This window comes from Aquarana catesbeiana, linkage group LG04, assembly GCF_042186555.1.
Source record: "Aquarana catesbeiana isolate 2022-GZ linkage group LG04, ASM4218655v1, whole genome shotgun sequence".
NCBI lineage: Eukaryota > Metazoa > Chordata > Amphibia > Anura > Ranidae > Aquarana > Aquarana catesbeiana.
In genome coordinates this window covers 68,448,827-68,467,213 of record NC_133327.1, presented here as the reverse complement: position 1 = coordinate 68,467,213, position 18,387 = coordinate 68,448,827, and the positions used below count along the sequence as shown (strand labels likewise).

General features: G+C 41.4%; 1 protein-coding gene across 1 annotated transcript in view; it reads left to right on the top strand.

The window, feature by feature from the left end:
• The first annotated feature begins 547 nt into the window (after positions 1 to 547).
• The window catches only part of FKBP1B (FKBP prolyl isomerase 1B), a 112,621-nt gene continuing 94,781 nt past the window's right edge, over positions 548 to 18,387 (top strand). Inside the window, exon 1 of the mRNA XM_073625305.1 lies at positions 548 to 993. Coding sequence (XP_073481406.1) covers positions 957 to 993 — 37 coding nt within the window. The 5' untranslated portion in view covers positions 548 to 956. The remainder of the gene's footprint in view (positions 994 to 18,387) is intronic.

The following is an 18,387-nucleotide window of genomic DNA, read 5'->3' as shown; positions in this document are numbered from 1 at the left end:
TAGAGCGGAGACTGTGAGCCAGGCCTTCTCATCCACATCACTGCCTGACCTCACAAATGCTCTTCTGGAAGAATGGTCAAACATTCCCATAGACACACTCCTAAACCTTGTGGACAGCCTTCCCAGAAGAGTTGAAGCTGTTATAGCTGTAAAGTGTGGGCCAACACAATATTGAACCCTACAGACTAAGACTGGGATGTCATTAAAGTTCCTGTCTGTAAAGGCAGGCATCCCAATTCTTTTGGTAATATGGTGCATATTGTACAACATTCCTATCATCAGACACCTGTACTGGAGACATCACACATACATTGTACAACATTCCTATCATACACCGAGTGTGACAACTCTCAGCACAGATCATTGGTGTCCACATTGAGCTGTCCCTATACTTCTGATCCTCAGGGTGGATGTCCCTAGGTCTGGCTATTCATAGTTACTTTTCTATGTGCTGGTGGTGTCACACTTCACATAAATAGCTCTGAGTGATTTCCTCTCATTCAGCATTCTTTGCATGCAGATCCAGCCTCTGCCACCCCCCTCCATGCACATCTATCTCTTGCCACCCCATCCATGTAGATCAAACCTCTGCCACTCCATCCATGCACATATAACCCCTGCCATCTCCCCCCTCTATGCACATCTATCCCTTGCCACTCCATCCATGCAGATCTAACCCCTGCCATCTCCCCCCTCCATGCAGATACAACTCTCTTCTCCCCCTCCATATAGATCCAGCACTGCCACCCCCTTCCATCCAAACCTAGCCTCTGGCATCCCCGCCCCTCCCCAGGCACACACACAGCCGCCTTTCCTGCTCACCCTCCACCCTAATTGGCTGCTGAGCAGACTGCCCCTCCGCCATTGGTGAGCCTTGTCCGCCGGAGCGCCGGGCAGCCGGGCACAGAGCCTGCCAGACATATAGCGGAGAAGAGGAGCGGAGAGCAGACACAGCCATGGGAGTGGAGATCGAGACCATCACCCCCGGCGACGGTATGTACTGCACCGATCACCTACCGGGGACTACTACCATCCTGTACACGAGTCACCTACACACTGACACCTATCTATATCCCCCCCATTGTGTGTATATATATATATATATATATATATATATATATATATATATATATATCATCAGAGCATTACACATCACCTCTCATCCTTGTGTATATGTATATATAAATAAAATCAGAGTATTATACATCACTACTATATATATATATATATATATATATATATATATATATATATATATATATATATATATATAATCATCAGAGCATTATACATCACCTCTCATCCTTGTGTATATGTATATATATATAAATAAAATCAGAGTATTATATATCACTACTCATCCTTGTATATATATATATATACACACACACACACATATCACCAGACCACTACTGATCATTACTACCATTGTATGTACAATAGGAGTACACTATGGATCATTACTGATCATTATTACCATTATATGTACATCACCAGAGTATTATGGACCAGTACTTATCATTACTGTTACAGTATACAGTATTTCTCGCCTCTCTCTCTACACTAGTACTTACTGTTTATATATATATATATTACTAGAGTATTATAAACAAGTACTTATCATCACTACCATTGTATTTATAGCTCCAGGGTAATTTAGCCCAAGACCTGTTACTGTGATTATATAAATTATAAGCCATTATTTATCATAACCGTCATTGTATGGATATTGTCAGCTTATTATAGAGCAGTATTTATCATTACTACAATTGTATGGACACCACCAATGTATTGTAGGTCAGTACTTATCAATACTGTCATTTTATAGGCATCACCAGTGCATTATAGACCATTACTTATCATTACCAGTGTATTTTAGACCCGTACTATCATTACTATCATTGTATGGACATCACCAGTGCAATATATAACTGTACTTATCATTACTGCCATTGTATGGATACCACCAGTGCACTGTGGACCAATACTTAAGATTACTGCCATTGTTTGGACAACACCAATGTATTAAAGACCAGTACTTATGATTACTGTTATTGTATGGTAATCTCCAGTGCATTATAGACCAGTACTAACACAGGAACAGCGGTATAGCCATGCTGCCCCATTGATTTCAATGGGCAGGAGCGGTTTAGGAGCGGCGCTCCTTCACCAATCCAAAGATGCTGCTAGCAGGACCCTTTTTAGCGTCCTGCCAGCGCACCACTCCAGTGTGGAAGCCCTCGGGGCTTTCACATTGGAGACACAGCAGCGACTCTTTCAGGGCGCTTTGCAGGCGTTATTTTTAGCGCTGTAGCACCTGAAAAGCGCCCCAGTGTGAAAGGGGTCAAACAGTCCCAAGCATGTTTAAATCCACTTACTGTTAGTAATGAATACTGCATTCACCACACAGCCTAGCATTCCATTCCATTATATAAACCAATGCTGGGCATTATTGCCATTGCATTATAAGTGAGAACTGATAATTAATATTGCACAGTTCTTAGCATTGCATTGTAAACCGGTACTCCACATTCTTGCCATTGCATAGACTTTACTTTAGATATACATTACTGACATTCCACAGACATAAGCATTGTATTCTGGGCAATCCAGAGTGTTGCTGAGGCTTCACAGACTATAACATTACACTATAGACCAATACCAAATATTTTTGCACAGTCCTTATCCTTATATTATAGATGGTCCTTAGCGCTCACTATAGACCAGTATGCAGCAATACTGCCATTGCACAGTCCTTGGCATTGCACTATAGACAGTCCTGGATATTACTGCTATTGCACAGTCCTTAGCATTGCACTGTAGACCAGTATGCAGCAATACTGCCATTACACAGTCCTTAGCATTGCACTATAGACAAGTACTCGGCATTACTGCCATTACACAGTCCTTAGCATTGCACTATAGTCCAGTACTCAGCATTACTGCTATTACACAGTCCTTAGCATTGCACTATAGACAAGTACTCGGCATTACTGCCATTACACAGTCCTTAGCATTGCACTATAGTCCAGTACTCAGCATTACTGCCATTACACAGTCCTTAGCATTGCACTATAGTCCAGTACTCAGCATTACTGCTATTACACAGTCCTTAGCATTGCACTATAGACAAGTACTCGGCATTACTGCCATTGCACAGTCCTTAGCATTGCACTATAGACAAGTACTCGGCATTACTGCCATTACACAGTCCTTAGCATTGCACTATAGACAGTCCTGGACATTACTGCTTTTGCACAGTCCTTAGCATTGCACTGTAGACCAGTATGCAGCAATACTGCCATTACACAGTCCTTAGCATTGCACTATAGTCCAGTACTCAGCATTACTGCTATTACACAGTCCTTAGCATTGCACTATAGACAAGTACTCGGCATTACTGCCATTACACAGTCCTTAGCATTGCACTATAGTCCAGTACTCAGCATTACTGCCATTACACAGTCCTTAGCATTGCACTATATTCCAGTACTCAACATTACTGCCATTACACAGTCCTTAGCATTGCACTATAGTCCAGTACTCAGCATTACTGCTATTACACAGTCCTTAGCATTGCACTATAGACAAGTACTCGGCATTACTGCCATTACACAGTCCTTAGCATTGCACTATAGACCAGTACTCAGCATTACTGCTATTACACAGTCCTTAGCATTGCACTATAGACAAGTACTCGGCATTACTGCTATTGCACAGTCCTTAGCATTGCACTGCAGACCAGTTTTGATCATTATTTGTATTCATTTCCATTAAAGATGATAACCAAGCATCACTAACTTTGCCATAGACCCAACCATTGCTTGATGACCCAATGTTACTGCTATAGTACCGACCAGTCTTTTTCAAACAAGGCTCCTCCAGAGATTGCTAGGGGTCCCCCCTTCCCACTAACACCAATGACCTTTTTGTCTAAATGTAAGGGGGGATTCTTCCCAATGACAACAGATGTAAGGAACATTCTTCCCAATGACCATCATGATATAGATAGCTGTAGATATAGTAATAGCTGTAGCTATAGCTGTAGATATAGTAATTATTAACATGGGTTCTCTGAGCCAAGGGTTCGTTATAGTCCAGTACCAAACATTACTGGCAATGCACCATGAAGATGCACCTGTATTAAATGTGAAATGTCAGCTTCACTGCTTTAAAATATATCCCTAACAGTTACTGCCATTGCTGGATCATTCAGATTCCATTATAGACCAGTACTGACCATCACTGCCATTGCACAGATCTTAGCATTAAAGTATAGACCATAGTATAGTTCATTACTGTCAATGCAATGATCATAGCTTGTATTATAGACTGGTTGTGAGTATTCATTGTCATTGCACAGTATTTCTAGCATTGCTTTATAGACCACTTCTTAGTGTTCTAGCAGTTGCTTTGATTTTAGCATTGCATTATAGACCAGTCTGGAATGTTACTGATTGTAGCACTGCATTATAAGACAGGTCCTGAGTGTTAACTGTCCTTGCACAGCCCTTATCATTGCATTATAGACCGGTCCTGATTGTTACTGATCCCAGCATTGCATTATGAACCAGTACTGACAGTTAGCATTGTATTATTGGTCTATGCTGAGCATTACTGCCATTGTACAAACCATAGATAGCATGCATTGCTAGTCATCACTGAAAATTCGATCCATTGCAGATCCAGTGCAGAAACATTACCCTTTTATTATAGGTTACTACTCAGCATAATGCCATTGTGTAGTCCCTAACGTGATGTTATAGATTACTATTGAACATAAAGAGCATTGCATATCATTACAGACTGGGATGAATTGGTGTTGTACACACACATGATCATTTCATTATATATCACTGCCGATCATCGTTGTTGCTCAGAATTCAGCATCACATTATAGACCAAGCCTCAGCATCACCAGTATTGTGCACATATTGATCATTGCGTTATTGATTAGTTCTTGGTTGTGCAGTCATTGCATTACAGAACATTAGTGATTATTATTGGCATTGCACATACATGATACCTACAGCAGTGGGTATTACTAGCATTGCAAACTGACATGGCTTTTCTTGCATTTCACAGATAGACTCTTTACACTGCATGCATTATTTATGCTGTATGCAATGGGGGAGATTGACTAAAACTGGAACGTGCAAAATCTGGCGCAGCTGTGCATAGAAACCAATCAGCTTCCAGTTTTTATTGCCAAAGCCTAATTGAACAAGCTGAAGTTAGGAGCTGATTGGTTACTATGCACATCTGCACCAGATTCTAAATGCTCCAGTTTTAGTAAATCCCCCCCCCCCCATGTATTTATATATGGTTTTTATATGGCATGCATGGGCTGTGCTATACAACTCCTGTATAGTATATGGCTCCATACAACCCCGATAAAATATATGATCCTATACAACCCCTGCATAGCATATAGTCCTTTACAACCTCTATACAATATATGGTCCTTTGAAACCCCTGCATAGTATTCTAAACAACCCCTATATAGTATAAAGTTCTATACAAATCCTGTATATTATATGTCTACATACAACCTCTATATAGTATATAATCCTATACAACCCCTGCATAATATATAGTTCTATACAACCTCTATATAGTATATGGTTCTATAAAGCCCCTACATAATATATGGTTCTGTACAACCCCTATATAGTATATAGTTCTATAACTCCCTTTATATTATATGGCTCCATACAAACCCTATATAGTACATGGTTCTATAAAATTCCTGTATAGTATGTGGCTCCATACAACCCATATATAGTATATGATCCTATACAACCTCTGCATAGTATATAGTTCTATACAACCTCTATATAGTATATGGTCCTATAAAACCCCTGCATAGTATTTGGCTCCATACAACCCCTATATAGTATATAGTTCTCTACAATTCCTGTATATTATATGGTTCAATGCAATCCCTATATAGTTCTATACAATTCCTGTATATTATATGGTTCAATGCAATCCCTATATAGTTCTATACAATTCCTGTATATTATATGGTTCAATACAACCCCTATATAGTGCATAATTCTATACAATTTCTGTATAGTATATGGTTCTGTACAACCCCTATATAGTATATGGTTCTGTATAACCCCGATATAGTATATGGTTCTGTACAACCCCTATATAGTATATGGTTCTGTACAACCCCTATATAGTATAAGGTTCTGTACAACCCCTATTTAGTATATGGTTCTGTACAACCCCTATATAGAATATGGTTCTGTACAACGCCTATATAGTATACGGCTCTATATAATCACTGTATAGTATATGGCTTCATACAACCGCTATATATTATATGGTTCTATACAATCCCTATATACTATATGGTCCTTTACAACCCCTATCTATTCTCTCTATGCTCTTATATGCACATTCTATACACTATTATATATGGATATCATGTACATGTTCTGTATGGTATTCCCTGTGTGCTTCCCTTACTAATATGTTACAATGTATACTGCAGACATTTATCTGTATTAGTTACATAACATGAAATATGGTTACATAAGAAAACTTTTAAACAGACACATGCATCAACAATTGTTGTATTCTTTCATCGGCATTTGATTCTAAGTATAGGAATGTAACAACCATGACAATTATACACTTGTTTGCATCAAAAGACGTTTCTCGCCATATTGACATTGTTGTTAGTCCCATAAAGTACACGTTCTCTATATACTATGCATGCATTGCTTAGTGTACACCGTTGTTCTTTACACCATGCACAGCACATCTCGTATAATCTCAATGGAGATTACACCGTCCCTGTCCTGTCACTTGTGTATATTTTGCACACAAAGATGCACATAAAATATATGGACCCTTGTAGAGTATTGTACACAGTCTTAATACAGCATAATAATAATAATAATAATGTATGAATATATAATCTTAATACAGCATCATTATTATTTTTGCTATGTGTCAGTAGAGACATTTTCAGTCATCACGATGCATGTACCGTCAGGCTTATTTAATAAGGCACGAGCAAAGAGCAGCACTAATGTGTGTATGTATAGAGGTATATAGATAGAGAGATGTGTGGGTGGGTGAATCTCTCTCTCTCTGTATATCTATCTATCTATCTATCTATCTATCTATCTATCTATCTATCTATCTATCTATCTATCTATCTATCTATCTATCTATCTATCTAGAGAGATATTATTATTTTTTTTAAATAGTGTTTGTCTGTGTTCCTGTCCCCATAATTCCTACAGCCACCTAGGAATACGCCCCCACTGATTTTGGCTCTGGTCGCCAGATGCTACTTGTCACCATTGCAGATTGCATTGCCATATACCACACACACAGGGTTGTTGTCTTTTAATTCCATATAGCTTTCCGCTGCAAAAGCAATCCACAGGGCAGCTTCCCACTGACAACTCATTGTAAATAACAGGGATGTCAGTGAATTGCTTTGATCTGTTTTTAAGATCCAAGTCTGGCTGGAATTGTTAGAAAGTCACCCATGTGTATGGCCAGTCTTCCTGGAGCTGGTGTCATGCAGTGCCTATTTTGCAAATGGCATAAGGGTTCTACCAATAAATTTACAACAAATGTCATATACTGTATATACATATATTGTTTGCTGCTCATTGGACAGATAATCAGCAATGAGATGATGGTGATTTGCATTGATGACACCTTTTCACCGCCTCCAGGCTGCTCGTTGGACAGCAAAAAAATCTGTTTAGTGGGCAGCCTGCTGATGTGGTAAACTAAAATATTAAGGTAGAACTATAGGCAAAACTTAATTTTTAATTTTGGATAGGGCAAGGAAGGGTTATAACCCTATTGTCCCATTGTGAAGAATTCCCTTCACTACCTGTCCCATAGCCAAACAGGAAGTGAGAAGAAATCCCTGCAAATTACAGAAATTCCTTGGGGACCCCCAGGTCCCCAGAATTAGTGTCCCCATTGGAAGATTTCCCCTCTCTATTACTTTTCTGGGGACAACTTAAAATTTGGGATTTTCTTATACTTTCACTTTCATTGATAACGGTAAATAGGACAAATAGTGAATCTCCTTAAAGCGGAGGTCCGTCCACCCTCGCAAAAATTTAAAACTAGCAGCTACACATACTGCAGCTGCTGACTTTTAATAATAGGACACTTACCTGTCCTGAAGTCCAGCGATGTCAGCACCGCCACCATTGCCAGTAAGGGAACCCGGCAGTAAAGCATTACGGCTTCATGCCAAGTCCCTACTGCACATGTGCGAGGCACCGTTGTGCTGTCCTACTGGCCCAGCAGCTGGGGAAGGAGCAGGAGAGAGCCGAGCTGCTGACGTAATTCGCCGCCGCCCGGTCTCCCGCAAATGGGGACCGGGTACCTGTCAAAGACAGGTATTCGCCCCCCCCCCCAAAAAAGTGCCAAATGTGGCACTGGAGGGGGGAGGAGACAATTGAGCAGAAGTTCCACTTTTGGGGGACAGGTGTTCTGATACCTCTGCACTCTATCCAAAACCATTAAAAAAATTGCCGTTAGTTATACCAAAGCGGTGTTGCCAGGCTGGCAATGCAGTGTGGTAGAAGTAAGCCAATCATAAGACTGACTGAACTGCACTGTAAATCCTCTGGAAGGTAAAACAGTTTGCGTGCATCTATTGCAACTAGTTGTTTGCCTTGAGTTGCACTTTATCTCTATAGTTAAAAAACTATAGTTCTTACAATAAAGAATGAGATACGGTAAAAGCATAGTGATCATTAAAGGAGAAGCACAGCCAAAGCTCATTTCATGTTCATTCTGCACTCCTGTGACCTGTTTTCAGCAGACACTGGGCTGAAGCCCGCTGTCAGCTGAGGTCACACAGCCAGTCCAGGCTTGGGCAAGATCACCACAATGAAGTTGGGATTTGCGTACATGCCTGGACCGGGACCCAGCTCAGCCTCTCAGCAAGCCGCTGAGAGCCTGAGCCGGCCGGTCCTGCCTCCTCCACAGCCCAGAGCTCCAGTGAGCGCAGGGGGGCAAAACAGAGAGGCCTGAGAGCCAAGCAATCGGCGGTGTTTGTTCAGTTCTCAGTATTATGCCGCGTACACACTGTCGGAATTTCCGACAACAAATGTTCCATGTGAGCTTGTTCTCGGAAATTCCGACCGTGTGTAGGTTTCATCGAACATTTGTTCCGACAACAAAAATTTGAGAGCTGGATCTCAACAAAATCCGTTGTCATAAATTCCGATCGTGTGTACACAATTCTGACGCTCAAAATTCGACGCATGCTCAGAATCAAGCAGAAGAGCCGCACTGGCTATTGGACTTAATTTTTCTCGGCTAGTCATATGTGTTGTACATCACCATGTTCTTGGCGATTGGAATTTCCGACAACATTTGTGCGACCGTGTGTATGCAAGACAAGTTTGAGCCAACATCCATCGGAAATAAGTCCAGGATTTTGTTGTCTGAATGTCCGATCGTCTGTACGTGGCATTCGAGTCGGCGAGGGACAGATGCAGCATCGGACTGATGCTGCATCCACCTAGGTAAGTATGATTCAGAAAAAAATCCAAACCCATACTTCTCTTTTCAAGCTTGCCTAGTGCTGTGCTGGCTTGTGAATGGGAATAAGGCAGAGGCAGCGATGTCTGGTGTTCTGCTGGCTTATGAACTAGGGGAAGGAAGATGGGATAGAAATATTTTTGTGCTGGCTCATAAGTGGGCTCATAAATGAGGAGAAGGAAGATGGGATGGAGTCCAGTGTTGTACAGGCTTGTGAATGAGGAGGAGGAAGATGGGGCAGTGCCCAATATTGTGCTGGCTCATGAATGGGAAGAAGGAAGAGGCAGAGGTTCCTAATGCTGTGCTAGCCTATAAATATGGAAAAGGAAGAGGCCTAATCTGTTGTGCTATCTATTAGCTCCCCCCTAGGAACACCCATACATTGGGCTTCAGTCTGGGGTGGAGCTAACAGTTAGCACAAACAGAAAGAAATATTGCATTTGTTTTCTAATGACAGCATGGTTCTGAAGGGAACAAAGTGCCACCCACACCTTGTCCCCTGGGTGACAGGAGGAACAAATGATCTTGTTGGTGAGACTTCTGTAAAGTATTCTACCAGTGATACTTGTTCTTTTAATGGTATCTAAGCCCTGCACTTTACATTCTCTGTGAGCCCAGTTTGTTTTGTAAAATATAGGCAGCTTATAAGATTGCCTGGCTTATTGCTGGGAACCTTGCATGTGCCATGTTACGAGTCTTGATTTCCAGCTTGTTTTTTGCATATTGCGTTTCTGTTTCGAGTTGTTTGTCGAAACATATGTTTAGGTTTGTACTATGGTAAAACAGTCAAATGAGTGGGATACTGTTTACTGTAGGTCACTGCGTCTTGTGTTTATATACAGACAGATGGGAGGTTTGTACCTGTTTTATGTACGCTCGTGATTTCTAGGAATGGTATGCTCTTGTACTCCAGGAGAAATTATTGTAAAACAATAGATGTATAATCTCTGGATCCTATATAAGTATTACATACAGTGCCTTGAAAAAGTATTCACACCCTTTGAAATTTTCCACATTTTGTCATGTTACAACCAAAAACGTAAATGTATTTTATTGGGATTTTATGTGATAGACCAACACAAAGTGGCACATAATTGTGAAGTGAAAGGAAAATGATAAATTATCTTTACATTTTTTACAAATACAGTCGGGTCCATAAATATTGGGACATCGACACAATTCTATTCTTTTTGGCTCTATACACCACCACAATGGATTTGAAATGAAACGAACAAGATGTGCTTTAACTGCAGACTTTCAGTTTTAATTTGAGGGTTTTTACATCCAAATCAGGTGAACGGCGTAGGAATTACAACAGTTTGTATATGTGCCTCCCACTTTTTAAGGGGCCAAAAGTCATGGGACAATTGGCTGCTCAGCTGTTCCATGGCCAGGTGTGTGTTATTCCCTCATTATCCCATTTACAAGGAGCAGATAAAAGGTCCAGAGTTCATTTCAAGTGTGCTATTTGCATTTAGAATCTGTTGCTGTCAACTCTCAATATGAGATCCAAAGAGCTGCCGCTATCAGTGAAGCAAGCCATCATTAGGCTGAAAAAACAAAACAAACCATAGATCAAAGCATATTCATGTGTTAGAATGGCCCAGTCAAAGTTCAGACTTAAATCCAATTGAGAATCTGTGGCAAGACTTGAAAATTGCTGTTCACAGACGCTCTCCATCCAATCTGACAGAGCTTGAGCTGCACATTGTAACATGCTGCCATGTAATAAAATGTATGCCCACATCATTTTATAGCAGCATGTTGGTGTGAACAGACCCCATAGAAAGCAAGGTATTGCTCTCACTTTTATTATTCAAGTTATAATAACCGTGTTTCTGCGAAGGCCCCCAACCACCTTCTGCTCACCTGGCCTGTGCTCCTTTGCCACTCCTGCCTCGTCGCCACTGCAGAGCAGCCAACGCTGGAATCAATTGGTGACCTAGGACACTTGATTTCACTCCCTTGGTTTTGTCGCAATGATTGGACCCAGTGATTTGCTGCTAGGTCTGATCACTGTCATAGGCAAGCTGGTAGCCCCATACATAGAAGCGGCAGGTGGTTTCACTGGCTTCAATGGAGGTAGGGGTGGCAAGGGAGTGTAGGCAAGGTGAGTATGAAGCCTCCATTACACCATGTGCAGAGACATTCGTTTTTCTGCATGCGTTCTGCAAGAACAATTGTTCTCTATATGCAGATTTTTTTGGCGCAGAAATCTGCAACGTGCATGCAGATTTCTGATGAAAAAAATGCAACATCAACACTGTGGTGTGAACAGGGCACATACTGTAATTGATGTGCATGTAAACTGGTGTCAACGTGCATAAAAACTTACTGAAACGTGCATGAAAAGTGATGTCAACATGCATAAAAACTCACTGAAACGTGTATGAAAACTGATGTAAACTCATGTCTCTGCAAGTGAAAAATCTGCCCAGTTTTCCCATCAGTTCTTATGCATGTATGGTGTGAATAAGATTTATACCTTTAGCACCGGTTTGTCCTCATAGAAGAGTTTCTTTGTGCTTGTCACGAATTGTTTTTATGATTTAATAATAACTCAGAGGACAACTAAATCCTGGTGTCTCCGATTTTTATTTATTATCCGAGATACCGGACTTAGACGGTGTGACCGTTCCAAAAAATCCCCACTATGGGTCAAGGCCAAGGTATGGCCACTAAGTTTCCTAGAGGGATGTCCGGATGGGTATACAGGAGCAGTTGAGATTTCCCTTTGTGCTTTTTTCATTTTATTTTGATGGTGTGAATAAGCCCTAAGACATTTGGGGGGCCCATTGTATAGACACTGTCACTTTGCTGTGAATGGTAATGTGACAATGCATCTTCAATGCATTTTAGATGTTTGATAACAAGGTAGGATTGTGGGACCAAGGTTTTCTGCTGTGCAGGCAGGGTAATAAAGGAGAAGTGTGAAAATGTCATAACAGTTTGTTGTGCCATTGCAGAAACAGAGTTTTCTGCAGAAAAATGTCCAATACGAGAGCATTTCATAGTTGGCAGAATTATAATTTTTTAAGGCTAAGGTACTTTTAATAGATGGCATTCCCTCAGTAGACTGTTACTCTTGGCTCCTGTTAGGAGCTCGTGCTTGTGTTGTACAAAGTTTATGCACTGTGTATTGGTGACATTCACACTGTGTAACAGAACCTGGGCCATGAGACGGGGATGGTCCTTATTAAAAGGTCAGGCGTAGGATGTTACTATGTTTAAAACCCTCTCTCCAGCAGTTATGAGGTTAACCAAAGAGACGTTACCAAAACCAGATGCTGCATCAGCTCACGTGGGCGGAATAAGGGGGGCGTCTCGGTATCTGCTGGAATGAAATGGTCGGCAGACTGAAAATAAGAATAAAACAAAAAACACTTAATAGTTTAATGCTCAGTACTAAAGATATGATTTAGGCTTGTTGTATGCATTCTGTTGAAAAGGAAGGAGGTAACGGTGCTGGCAGATGCTGTCACTATTTTTTTGGGGTGGGGGTGACTATCCTCTACCTTGTTTAACTGAATACCCAAATCTCCAAGAACATTCAGCTGAAGGCCATCTGGTTGAGCCCATAGAGATGAAGCCTTGATCTTAGATGGCGGTCTTCAGCCTATGTCATCTCGTGCCTGTGCGCAGTTGTCTATGACTTTGTGTAGACTTGCTCCCACCATCATGTACTAACCTTTCCCTTGCTGCCCCACCACACTCTGCTCAGCACTATGGCAATAGATGCCTTCAGACCTGAGTCGGCTTTTCAATAAATTTTGTTTCAATATGTTTTTAATTAGTTTTCAACATTCATTAAGATAATAAAAGTCCAACTGTCTAGCGCCACAGGAATACATTAAGGGGGCGTTGGTGTTTTGTTCAGCAGCTGGGGGCTAACATTGGGAGCACTGGTGGACATTTTAATTATACAATAAGATAAGGTGGAAAGAGATAATGGTACATTGTTCCAGGCACTTGATCAAGTATTAATTCAAAATGGTTATAGGATCTCCCTTATCAGGGATAATATAATTATGGATGATCTTCGATCATACATGGATATGTCTAGCAAGTTCCAGCTATCAACTCATCTAAGTTGAATAGTTCCTGGGAGAGCAAAAAGGAGAGGGAGGAATGCCCCGTACACACAGACGAATTTTCCTACGGAAAATGTTCGATGGGACCTAGTTGTCGGAAATTCCGACCATGTGTAGGTTCCATCACACTTTTTCCATAGGAATTTCCGTCACACAAAATTTGAGATCTGGATCCCATATTTTCCGACAGCAAAATCCGTTGTCGGAAATTCTGATCGTGTGTACACATGTCCGACACACAAAGTTCCACACATGCTCAGAATCGAGCAGAAGAGCCGCGCTGGCTATTGAACTTCATTTTTCTCGGCTCTTCGTACGTGTTGTACCTCATCGCATTCTTGGCGTTCGGAATTTCCGACCAGCTTTGTGTGACCGTGTGTATGCAAGACAAGTTTGAGCCAACATCCGTCAGAAATAAAAACATGAATTTTGTTGTCGGAATGTGCAATCATGTGTACAGGGCAGAAGGGTTCGCTCCTCATCTGGTAGGCACAGTGATAGATCAGAGTGAAGGAATTGGAGAGGGTTGGGAATTGTAGAGGGTTTTAGGGAGGAAAGTTAGAGACAAAATGAGGGGGGCAGAGGATTAGGGTTGGGATTGGCTCAAAGTTTCAACGTTATAAGATCAAAATCAGGTAGGAGATTGTGGGTGTTGTTTACTAAAGGCAAATCCACTTTGCACTACAAGTGCACTTGGAAGTAAAGTCGCTGTAGATCTGAAGGGGTCATGCAAGGAAAATAAAAAACAGCATTTTTGCTTGCACATGATTGGATGATACAAATCAGCAGAGCTTCCTCTCATTTCGATCTTCCCCTCAGATCTACAGCGACTGCACTTCCAAGTGCACTTGTAGTGAAAAGTGAATTTGCCTTTAGTAAATCAACCCCAGAGTCTTTGGAGAACAACGCCATTTTCTCATTGAGGAGAAACCAATTAATTTACTGTTTCACTTAGCCTATGGTAGGGGTTGATGACCACTATGCTTTAGCTGAAACCTGTTTGGTGAAACAACCTAGTTTTTTTTATATCAGGAAAGTGATCAATTCGCATCTGGTTAAATAAATAAATAATTTTCATTGGCAAATTTGGGCACACTGAATCAAATATTTAACCTCTAGATCCAGATTTACTTTTTGCCCAGTTAAGAAGACCTGTCATTTATAAGCATAAAGCTTGTCTAGGAGGAGTGATTGGTTGATAAACATGCTACATGGACCATGTAGTAATGAAGGATTTCAGATACTGTACAAGTCTCATATTTGATAAACTTGCCAAATTGATCAGAAACCGTGGTGGGTTTCCTTTACAAACCAAGCTCATTTGAAGTTTTGCAGACTACTTAAGCTGGCCATACATTATACTAGGGGTGCAACGGATCAAAAAACTCACGGTTCGGATCGTTCCTCGGATCAGGAGTCACGGTTCGGATCATTTTCGGATCAACAAAAAAAAAATCTCCCCCACTGTAATATCCACAATCTCCCTATTGGCAGGGTGTGGCAGAGTATTGGCAGGGTATTGGCAGGGTATTGCCAGGGTATTGGCAGGGTATGGGCAGGGTATGGAAGAGTTTTGGCAGGGTATGGAAGAGTATTGGCAGGGCATTGCAGAGTATTGGCAGGGCATTGCAGAGTATTGGCAGGGTATTGGCAGAGCATTGCAGAATATTGGCAGGGCATTGCAGAGTATTGGCACTGCTGCCATCCGATCTCTCTGTGCTAAACGGCCGCCGGGTGTACCAAGATGGCCGCCGCTCTGGAGCTAGGCTGAAGCCGCGGCCTTTCCTATGCCCGAGGCCATAGAGCGCTCCACGGATCGCGGGTGTCCCGTACGGATCAACCTCCGCGGATCGGATCACGGATCGATGACGATCCGTTGCACCCCTACATTATACAATTTTCTTATTCAATTTCCTTTGGATTTACCTTCAACTATGTAGTACAAGGACCTTCCTGATTGCAAACACATTGAAAGTGTATAGGTTTGACCTCATATTATATGGTTTTGGTAAACCTAAAGGAAAGTTGTATAATGTATGGCCAGCCTAACTGAACCATTCTGGAAAAATAGTATATCTTTCCTTAATTTGAAAAAAAAAATAGGGGTGTATTTATAAAGCAGTCAGTCTGCCATTCCTGAAATATTCTCTGCAGGTGAATATTCCGTTGTGTTTTAAATGATAGTGAATGTTTGGAGAAAGTCATATAAATATATCCCATAAAACTTTAAATGTTCATCAAACAGCCCTCGTGTTTTTCATACTTTCTATGTTTTGTCTGGCAGTGAATGAGGGTACATGTGGTGATATGGAAATAGCTGTACACGAGACACAAGTAGAAGCTTGCCCAACCCCTATAAAACCATTAGCTATACTTCATATGTGAAAAATATTTCACAGTACGTAAATAAATGATAACCGTATAGTGTTAGTAGAGTGATGGTGGTTGTGGAGCAGTGTTATGTATTTTTTTTTAAATGTTTCCTGGTTAACATTGTCATAGAGATTAAAAGTAAAGGTTAATCTAAAATCTGGTTCCCAGAAATCTGGTGACAACTGTCTAATGGTGGCCACACACACTTCTATTATTTTATCCGATCGGTGTGCAAACTAATCAAAATCGCAAACAATTGAATAGCCTTTACTTCATTTGGGATTGATTTTGACTCAATTTTGATTGGATTTAATCAGGGCAGAATATTTATGTATCATTTTTCATCAATTAGTAGCACTGAGATACTTTGTTCATGAATATGATTGTATTTCAGTCGGATTATGAGTTTACATGGTGGAACTAGAGATGTAACTGATAATTTACAATCATATCTTAACTATCTATCACAGTGGTCTCCAGTGGTGACCCCAGATACGGCTGCAGTGGTGATCTTCTGGTTCTGCGGCCTGTAACAGGCACTCACCAATTGCCAACTATGCCCACCCTTTCCACCCCCCTCTGCTCCATTCGCAGAAGCCGCACAATGAATGAGTGCCCTATGAATTGAGGAGGCCATTCTTTCATTCGCCTGTCCATCCTCAAATTATGGAGCACTTTTCATAGCGGGAACCAATAGTTCTGCTTCTGTGAATGGTGAACGGAAGCAAAAAGGGCTGAAGCCGCTCATAATAACCCCCGCAGCACCTGAAGGTTACCGCAGTGGGGGTAACTGGAGGCAGAGGACTTCCGATTTCAACACAACAGCCACTAGAACACAGTCTTCATTAAGTAAGTACTGTCCCTGATGTTGTTTTTTTTTTCTCTTTTATTCCCCACTAAACTGCAGTTGTAACCCTTGCAATGCTGGCAAAGCCCCACTACATAGTTAGATTTTACATTGGAACTTTAAAAATGTAGATTACTAAGAGCAAGCACATATGTCAGACTCCTTACCATGCAACACTTCCAGGAGTGTCAGATGCTTGTGTCCCCCTGTATGATGTGGTCCCTTCCTTTGACCCCAACATTGCTTATGTGCCCTTGCCGAGGAGAGTTCCCTGTTTTGTGGACACAACAGGAAGTAAGAAGAAATCTCTCCAAAGTGAGGGAAATCCTTTCTTGGGCATTTGCCAATGAAACAATTGTACTCACTAAAAAAACTCCCTTACATTCCTGTTCTGGTGACAGAGGATTTTCCCTCACTTCCATTTCCAGTATAAATGATCACTAGGGCAAAAAAGGGTGACTCTTCCCAGAGGGGACACAGAAAAAAAAAACACGACATGGTTTATGTGCCTTCCCTGTTAGATAAGTTCGATGAGTTCACACTGGTGCAAATTAGATGTGGGTTTCCCTGCATCCAATTTGCATGGCAGGAAACTGTGACCAGCTCTCAATGGAGCCGATTCACACATCTCCGTGGCGGCCACGGAGCAGATTGTACAAGAGTCCTGTGCGTTTTTGGCTCAGTTTCAGGTCCGAATTCAACCAAAAATTCAGGCCTGATTCGCCCCTGAAACGGAGAACGGGGACACACCGGACCCCTGCTGTGAGCCACGTCCACACTAGATGTGAACTGCCTATGCAGATAAAGGGCATCTCTAGATATAAACAAACTGCAGCTCTGACTACAGTTGAATAAAGCCCTTGCTATAGGTGTAGGCCTTTTACATACCTTATGAAGCCTGATTGGAATACTCCCAGAACGTTGCTAAGTACTCCCAGGTTATTGCTAAATGAGGCCTATCATCACTGCTCACCTGCACCATCGCAGGAGTGAGCTCTCAAATGCTGAGCTCAGAGCTACTGCATCAGGGGAGAGAAAGAGTATGTGAGGAGGTTTGAATCAGAGAAAGAGCTCACTCCTGTGGTGGTGGAGGTGCGCAGTGACGACTAGGCCTCACTTAGCAACGTCCTGGAAGTACTTACCAACGTCTTGGGAATATTCCAGTCAGGCTTCATATGTACTGTATGTAAATGGCCTAAACCTAGAGAAAGGGTATTATTCATCTTTAGTCAGAGCTGCACAGTTTGTTTTAATCTACAAACATCCCTTACCTGCAAAGGCATGTTTTTTTTGTAAAGGTGAACTATCCTTTTAAAGTAAAACTATAGGCAAAACTTTATATTTTAAATTTGGATATACCAGTAGTAAAGTAGTCTTAATCCCCATCATTTAATTTTTGTCATCTGTGTCCCATTGGGAAGAAATCCCTTCACTTCCTGTCCCATAGCCAAAACAGGAAGTGAGAGGAAATCCTTGCTAATCAAGGGAATCCCTAGGGGACACTCAGGCCACCAGAACTATTGTCCCCAT